The 8,888-nt window shown below is 51.1% G+C and overlaps 1 protein-coding gene across 1 annotated transcript; it reads right to left on the bottom strand.

Moving 5' to 3' along the window:
* Nucleotides 1–1,835: 1,835 nt before the first annotated feature.
* SCGB1A1 (secretoglobin, family 1A, member 1 (uteroglobin)) lies at nucleotides 1,836–6,254 on the bottom strand. The gene is made up of 3 exons (XM_011993363.1): nucleotides 6,138–6,254; nucleotides 2,595–2,782; nucleotides 1,836–1,972 (listed from the first exon to the last, which is right to left on the bottom strand). Exons 1-3 carry the CDS (start codon nucleotides 6,190–6,192, stop codon nucleotides 1,940–1,942), a joined length of 276 nt encoding a protein of 91 aa, XP_011848753.1. The 5' UTR covers nucleotides 6,193–6,254; the 3' UTR covers nucleotides 1,836–1,939.
* Between the last annotated feature and the right edge of the window lie 2,634 nt (nucleotides 6,255–8,888).

The raw sequence follows: 8,888 nt of genomic DNA, 5'->3' as shown, positions 1-8,888 counted from the left end.
GCCTCCCAAAATGCTGGGATTACAGGAGTGAGCCACCGCGCCCGGCCGAGATTTTAAAAATTATACGGATGACACCAGATCCCCAGAGCCAGACCTCTGGGTGCCTCAGCCCCCACAGCGCGTCCACACACGGACCCTGTGGAGGACACTGCCCCCTTGTGGTGGCGGTGCGCCAGGCCTGCCGGACTACGTTGCTCCATGGAGGGGCCGGGACTGGCGAGCTCTATCTCTAACCAGCCGCCTCCTTCCGTGCCCTCTGCTGACGCCCCTCCGATTCCTCAGCCCCTCTGCAGTCCTCCACCTTTTTCTTTCTTTCCTTTTGAGACAGGGTCTCACCCTTGTCACCCAGGCTGGAGTGCAGTGGCACGATCATAGCTCACTGCAGCCAGGAACTGCTCAAGAGATCCTCCTGCCTCAGCCTCCAGAGTAGCCAGGTCTACAGGCATGCGTTGCCAGACTCCGCTAATTTATTTTTATTTTTGTAGAGACGGAGTCTCACTCTGTTGCCAGGCTGGTCTTGAACTCCTGAGCTCAAGCCATCCTCCCACCTCTGCCTCCCAAAGTGCTGGGATTACAGGCATGAGCCACCACGCCTAGCCAATCCTCCATTCTGTTTAGGTGCTGTGGCTAATGTGGCCCAGCAGGGGGCTGGCTGCCATGAAACTGGCCGGGGATTCGGGGATCTTCATATCCACAGGGATGCATCTTTAGGATGAGTTCTATTCTTTGCACATTTTGCTATAGAGCAATTTTAAAAACCAATCAGCCACACTTTTTTTTTTTTTTTTTTTTTGATAGAGTTTCACTCTTGTTGTCCAGGCTGGAGTGCAGTGTCACGATCTTGGCTCACTGCAACTTCTGCCTCCCAGGTCAAGTGATTCTCCTGCCTCAGCCACCCAAGTAGCTGGGATTACAGGCACGCACCACTATGTCTGGCTAATTTTTTGTATAATTAGTAGAGACGGGGTTTCACCATGTTGGCCAGGCTGGTCTCGAACTCCTGACCTCAGGTGATCCACCCGCCTCGGCCTCTCAAAGTCCTGGGATTACAGGCATGAGCTACAGTGCCTGGCCATCAGCCACACTTTTTGAGCAGCCAGGGCTGTGTGGCTGGTACAAAGGCCTTAAGGTTTGAAAGGGGCTTGGCTCTTTTTAAAAACTGAGGGCAGGGAAGGTGGGGGTGTGTGTGGGGACTGAGCAGAATGAGGGAACCATGGGAAGGAGGGGTACAGGAAAGACTGGTGAGGGGCCACCATCGTCAGGGTTTGGAATTTTACAGTAAGAGCCCTGGAAAACTTTGAAGGATGGGGAGGGACTTTGCACTTGAGAAGAATTCCTTTGGATTGCTGGAGAGGGGATTGTGGGGGCCCTGGAGTCTGCCTGGGAGCCAGAGAGGAGGCCCTGGGGGCTGTACAGGCAGGTATGGGGGTGTTGCCTATGGAGTTGGAGTGAAGGATTCCAGAGGCCCTGTAGAGGTAGCCTGGGTTGGCTAGAGAAGGAAGGATCGCGGATGTTCCTCAGGCTGCTGCAGCCCAGCGGGGAGAATGGAGCTACAACTCATTGAGATAGGAACAGACTGGGGCAGGGATCACTGGTTCTGTTGGACAAGTGCAGTCTGTGATGTTGAGTAAATGGTCTGATATAAGGGGAGGGGGCTTGAGTTCTGTTGGAGGCAGAAACCTAGAGGAAAGGAGCTTTGGAAGAGCCCAGAGATTTCTGCTGGGATCCAAGAGCAGAGTTTTGTCTGCTTTCCTTTTGTCCTGGCTCACCTCACCCAGACAGGGGCAGACCCCCACCATAACAAGGAGACCAAAAAGACACAGGGGGCACAAAAGTGAGATGCTTGTGGTTTATTGAAGGGAGCAAGGCCGGTGGGCGTGGACTCAAAGCACGGCAGCGGCAGGGGCTGGAGCAGTTGGGGATCTTCGGCTTCTAAATCCTAATTACACAGTAAGCTTTTCTCTATTTTTTCCTAAAACAAATAAACAAAGAAAGAAACAAACAGAAAAGCTCAACACAACAGTGAATGAATTGCATAGTTAGGCAGAGATGATGAGCCATAGAAACTTTAACATCAACCGAGAGGTGCAGTCAACTCTAGGAGGAACTGAGGTAGTAAGAGCTTGGATTGTTTCTCAAAAGCCTCTTGAAAAATAGTAAGAGGAGGCTGGGCGCGGTGGCTCACGCCTGTAATCCCAGCACTTTGGGAGGCTGAGGCGGGTGGATCACCTGAGGTCAGGAGTTCAAGACCAGCCTGGCAAACATAGTGAAACCCTGTCGCTACAAAAATACAAAAATTAGCTGGGCATGACGGCGGGTGCCTGTAATCCCAGCTGCTTGGGAGGCTGAGGCCGGAGAATCGCTTGAACCTGGGAGGCGGAGGTTGCAGTGAGCCAAAATCGTGCCATTGCAACTTAGCCTGGGCGACAGAGCAAGACTCTGTTTCAAAAAAGATCACTGTGCTGCCTGCCTGGGGACAGTGGCACTGTGACTCTCCTCTCTGGATTAGAGACAGGTCTGAAAACTGGGGCAACCCTGCAGCCCCATTTGGAGAAGCCACTTCTAACCAGTGTGAAGTGAAGGGCGCTGGTTACCATGAGCTTAATGATGCTGTCTCTGGTCTTTGCGGGGAGGGTGTCCACCAGCTTCTTCAGCTGAGCCCCTGCCTCACTCATGTCTTGATCGGGGCTGAAAAATCCCATGGCAGCCTCAAAACTGGAGGGTGTGTCCAGGAACAGGGATTCAATGACACGCAGAAAGGTCGGGCAGACCTCTGCGGAAGCTGCAACACAGAGAAGAGAAGGCATATGTCTCCAGGCCCCTTTCCAAGCTGGCTAGCTCTCTGGCTGGGTCTGCCCAGATGCAAACAGCCAGGCCCATCAGCGGGAGATGGCACCCTTGTCATCGATGGGCTAGAGTGTGAGATCTGCTGGTGCTCTAAGAGGTTGCCTACTGGGTGCTGTGCGAATACTTTCTGGATTACGGCCAGCTTTTTGTGGATTTCTTGGGTTGAGGTGAGCAAGGTGCCACTTTTCTTTCTGTTAGAGATCAAGGCAGAGTACTGATAACAGAAGCTGCTGGCCTGATTTGTTAATGCCGTGTGGAGGCTGGGAAGAGGCCACTGAGGGTTTTGTTACCCGCCGGAAACTTGCCTCTCCTCAGTGGCTAGGGATGCCCTGAGCCATGCTTCACTGCGGGCATGTGACAAATTCAGGCTCTGGCAGGAAGAAGCGATTATAAGCCAGGTGCGGTGGCTCACACCTGTAAGCCTAGCACTTTGGGAGGCCGAGGCGGGCGGATCACGAGGTCAGGAGTTCCAGACCAGCCTGGCCAACATGGTGAAACCCCGTCTCTACCAAAAATACAAAATATTAGCTGGGTGTGGTGCTGGGTGCCTATAATCCTAGCTACTCGGGAGGCTGAGGCAGGAGAATGGCTTGAACCCCGGAGGCAGAAGTTGCAGTGAGCCGAGATCTCGTCACTGCACTCCAGTCTGGGCAACAGAGTGAGACTCTGTCTAAAAAAAAAAAAAAAAAAAGGAAGAAGCCATTGTGATTGTACCAGCCAAACATGGGTCTCCCAACCTGGCCGGGAAGTGTGGCACACTCAGCTCACGGACAGAGCAGCCACTTGTACCGCTGCATTCCCTTCAACACAGAGCTTTAAGACTGTTTTCTTCTCAGGTCCTTACAACCAGGAACATGGGGGAAAGTCACCATTTTCTACCCCCTGCTTGCCTCCATCTTCCCAGTGAGTCTTTTTTTTTTTTGAGACGGAGTCTCGCTCTGTCGCCCAGGCTGGAGTGCAGTGGCCGGATCTCAGCTCACTGCAAGCTCCGCCTCCCAGGTCTATACCATTCTCCTGCCTCAGCCTCCCGAGTAGCTGGGACTACAGGCGCCTGCCACCTCGCCCGGCTAGTTTTTTGTATTTTTTTAGTAGAGACAGGGTTTCACCGTGTTAGCCAGGATGGTCTCTATCTCCTGACCTCGTGATCCGCCCGTCTCGGCCTCCCAAAGTGCTGGGATTACAGGCTTGAGCCACCGCGCCCGGCCCCCAGTGAGTCTTAAATGCCTTGTCCCTGAATTCTCTGCCTCCCGTACAAATTTACCTTCCCTCCTCCGACTCCAGGGCCTCTCTAGAAATGGCCACTCCAAGTCAGACCCTCTCCGGAACTTAGGTCCTTGCTTTGTAACTTACTATGTCACCAGGCAAGTCACTCTGTCTTTCCATAGCTCAGTTTTCTCATCTGTAAAATGGGAACAATATCCCTACTTCATTTTATTTTTTATTTTTTAAATTTTAATTTAATTTTAATTTTATTTTTATTTATTTATTTGTTTTGAGACGGAGTCTCGCTTTATTGCCCAGGCTGGAGTGCAGTGGTGCTGTCTCCGCTCACTGCAACCTCTGCCTCCCAGGTTCAGTGATCCTCCTGCCTCAGCCTCCCAAGTAGCTGGGACTACAGGTATGCATCACCATGGCTGGCTAATTTTTGTATTTTTAGTAGAGACAGGGTTTCACCATGTTGGCCAGGTTGGTCCTGAACTCCTGACCTCAAATGAGTTGGCCTCCCAAAGTGCTAGGATTACAGGCGTGAGCCACTGTGCCTGGCCTGGTATCCTTACTTCATAGGATTGTTGTAAGAATGAAAAGAGAGGCCAGGTGTAGTGGCTCACGCCTAATCGCAGCACTTTGGGAGGCCTAGGCGGGCGGATCATGAGGTCAACAGATCGAGACCATCCTGGCCAACATGGTGAAACCTTGTCTCTACTAAAAATACAAAAATTAGCTGGGCACAGTGCTGCGTGCCTGTAATCCCAGCTACTTGGGAGGCTGAGGTAGGAGAATCGCTTGAGCCCGGGAGGCGGAGGTTGCAGTGAGTGAGCTGAGATCGTGCCACTGCACTCCCGCCTGGCAACAGAGCTAGACTCCATCTCAAAAAAAAAAAAAAAAAAAAAGAAAAGAGATACTAAAGAGCTACTATGTGAAAGGGTGACAGTGATTGTCACATTGTGTGAAGTAAGCGTTAAATATTGTATGTGTGCGCACACAAATAGACAAATGAAATGCATCTGACCCACCCCTTAACATGTTTCAGAACTATCTTGCTCAGCCACCCACCTCTGTACGCAGACAGCACTGAGATCTAATTAATACACATTTCAGTCCAAAATGATGTCATTTTCTCTGAAAAACAAATAAGCCTTGCTGCAAAATAGTTGTTCCTACTGCTTCTTGGTTTGGGTTTTCTAACTCCCCAGTGTCATAAAACTTATCTCCATGGGTGCTGTGAAGCTTTCCAAGTGAATTAATTGGAGTTTATTTATTAAAAAACAACAACAACATTTTCAGATGAGAATGGAAGAGGCTGATGCAGAGTGAAAAACAGAGTTAGATAACCCAGTTCTCCAAAGACGGGGGATCTTGGAGAGAGGTGTGAGCCTTCCTTCCTTCCTTTCTCCCCCTCTCTCCCTCTCTCCCTCTCTCTGTCTGCCCGCCTTTCCCCCACAATTCTTTTCCTTTTAATGACAGCAGCAACTACTCAGAGACTCCTAATCCCTTTTGCAGAGGACAGAAATGTTTAGAAAACTCCACTCTGGGTTGGCAGTTCCCCAAAGGGAAGATCTCTTTCTGGAATATTCTTCTGTGCCCAGAATGAGAGACCTTGTCTTGGGTTGGGTTTCTTTTGGGGTCATGAGTCCCTGCAGCTCCCCTTCCAGTGACTTCAGCTGTCAGCATGGAGTGGAGACCCCAGACTTGGAGGCTGCACCAAGTTCTCGGCATCTTGGGGTGTGTCCAGGTCTGGGAGGAGGGCCTCATTATTCCTATGCTGGATGCACTCATCTTTATGAGGTGTCCTCCACCCCTCCCTCCAGCCTATTCCATTCCCTGGGATTCTGAGGGTTGCTGGATATGGAAGATGGGACCCTTTTTATGCTTCCTCACAGCCTGGGGCTCTCTCCAAGTTCCCAAGATGAGCTTGCTCACCAGACCCAGTTTTCTGAGACTCAGCATGCCCAGGTCCTCCCAGCGGCTACAGAGCAGACACGGGCAGCTCACCCCTTCTTCTGAGCAAAACTGGGTGGTCCTGAGAGTTCCTAAGTCCAGGAGGGAGGGAAGGGACTCTGAGCACTCACCGGAGCTGCAGTAGAGAGCCAGCGTGACCAGGGGGAGGGTGACAGGGAGTTTCATGGTGGAGGCGGGGGATGCTCTGGCCCATCAATGATTCCGTCTCTGAGACTGGTGGGCTAGTAGGAGACATGCCCAGCAAGGTGCCTTTTATATGCTCCAGGCGGCAGCGCCCAGATGGGGAAGGGTAGGGCAAGGGCTCTACGTAAGATACCGCACTATTTGCTTGGGCATTGGCTCGGCGGAATAGGTAAATATTCCCGTTTCTCAACTCAGTTTCTGTCCCCATTGAAACTGAGCTCACACAATGGGCCCCTTGGGGGTGGAGTGCCAAGCCCTGCCTGAAGGCAGTGAAGGGAACCCATGTCAGAGGATGGGGAAACCCAGCTGCCTGTGTCAGTCACTGAACCTGGGCACTGGGGCAGTCCAGGTCAAGAGAAGCAATTGTGGAGCCCACCTGGAGAAACTGAGGCCCAAGGTCCCTCCCAAGTGGCAGGGAGAGGACTAGGACTAGGACTCAGAATCCTGACTCTCCACTGGGCTCTTTCATAGGCTCCCCTCTGAGGAGGGCGACTGAACCTTAAGCCAGGAAACTGACATGGTTCGGAGCATTGCTGTGGTCAGACTTGGGGGGGCCCTGGACTGTTGAACAAAACGGACCCTTCCAGAATTCCCATCAGAAACCCGAGCCCTGCCACAGGCTGGGTCTGTTCCCACCCAGAAGTGCTCTCAAGTCCTGTGCTCCTGATGGCCCAATTGGCAGGACCTTCAGTCCTTATCTCACTTGACCTCCCAACGGCCTTGACACCTGCAACCGCTTCCTTCTCAAACCATTCTCTCTCCTGCGCTCCCACGCCTCAGTTCTTTCCTGTTTTCCTTCTCTGGCTATTCCTTCTTGTTCTCTTTAGATGTTTATGCCTTACTGTTCTTGAGTGTTGATGGTTCCCAGGCTTTGGCCTTCTCCCCTTTCTTGCCTCCAGTTGCCATTTCCTGGTTCTTCTCCAAAGCCCGGGCTTCATAGCACCTAGCCTGGCCTAGTCAAAGTCCCCTGACTCAACCTCCCTGCTTCCCAGCTTGCTTTCCTCAGCCATCCTCGGAAAGGCCATCGGAATGATTTTCCTAAAGCCCATTGGTCATGTCCTTCTTGAAACCCTTAAACTCTTCCTTTTGCCTATAGAATAAAATTCAAGTGCAATTTACAAGGCCCTTGCCCACTGGCCTTTGCCTACCATTTGAACTTCACTTCTCCTCTCCCCGACACAGCGACTTAGCCCTCTCTTACTATTTGTGGATTCGAGAATGTTCCATGTTTTTTCATGTCTTTCTACCTATGCACAAGCTAAGCCTCATGCCTGAATACACATTTCCTGCCTTGTCCACTTCTCCAAATTCTATTTGTACTTCAAGACTCAATCAAATGTCGATCCACTCATTCATCCAATAAATGCTGACCACCTATGATGTGCCAGACGAGGTGCTAGGAGTTGGGAATTGGGGTAGATAGACATGGAGAAGCATTGCATGCCACTTCCAGAACTCCTCAAAAATAAACAAACAAATAAATAAATAATAAATAAATAACCAAACAAAAGGCCGGACACTGTGGCTCACGCCTGTAATCCCAGGACTTTGGGAGGCTGAGGCGAGTGGATCACCTAAGGTCAGGAGTTTGAGACCAGCCTGGCCAACATGACGAAACCCTAAAACTACAAAAATTAGCTGGGCGTGATGGTGGGTGCCTATAATCCCAGCCACTTGGGAGGCTGAGGCAGGAGAATTGCTTGAACCTGGGAGTCAGAGATTGTGATGAGCCGAGATCACGCCATTGCACTCCAGCCTGGGCAACAAGAACAAAACTCCGTGTCGGAAAAAAGAAAAAAAAAAAAGTATCCCGTTGTGCCTGAGGGTTTCGAAGGGGTTGCTGTGCCTGCATAGGGGGCATTCAGGGGCCAGAGCACACAAGGCCTTGTTCTAAGGCCTTTACACTCAGAGTGGGAAGCTCTTGAAGGTTTTAATCAGGGAGTGACATGGTCTGATACCCTTTCCTGATGAACTGACCCTGACTTGGGCAGCTGGGGGAATGGGGTGTTGTTTCTTGACATAGAGAAGACTTGGGAAAAACAAGGTTGGGGGTGAAAGTAGGGAGTGAGGCCTTCCCCAACAGGTGGTTCTGATGAGTGGCAGCTCTCCCTGTGGGCCTCTCTTCCCCCTCTGCTTACAGGGCTCATTATACAATCTTTTAACTTTGCAATTGTTTATTTTCTTGTATGACTCCTTCACTTGACTGACCTCCTTTAGGGCTGAGGCCACTGTAAGCCAAGGTACGCAACGCTTGCTGAACAGGAATCCCTGGAATTAATCCATGCATGAGGCCTTTGTGCCATGTGACAGTTGAAGGCCATGGTGACCCCTGAACCGTCCCACTCGGAGACGCCTTAACACTGGTAAGAGCACACGTTCTAAACTAGCAACCAACAAAGACTTGTCAAGTACGTTACGGTGTGTCCTTACAATGAAACACTGTGTGGCTGAAAACAGAGAAAGAAGATCTTCTGAACTGATGGTGAAATGATCTCCAAGGCAGATTGTAAAGGGGAAAAACAAGGCATGAACAGAGTAAAAAAGAACAAAGACAAGGCCGGGCATGGTGGCTCACGCCTGTAATCCCAGCACTTTGGGAGGCTGAGGTGGGTGGATCATGAGGTCGATTGAGACCATCCTGGCCAACATAGTGAAACCCTGTCTCTACTAAAAAATTA

Source organism: Mandrillus leucophaeus, unplaced genomic scaffold (assembly GCF_000951045.1).
Source record: "Mandrillus leucophaeus isolate KB7577 unplaced genomic scaffold, Mleu.le_1.0 Scaffold43, whole genome shotgun sequence".
Taxonomy (NCBI): domain Eukaryota; kingdom Metazoa; phylum Chordata; class Mammalia; order Primates; family Cercopithecidae; genus Mandrillus; species Mandrillus leucophaeus.
The sequence above is the reverse complement of the archived record's forward strand: the minus strand, read 5'-3'. Positions and strand labels throughout refer to the sequence as shown.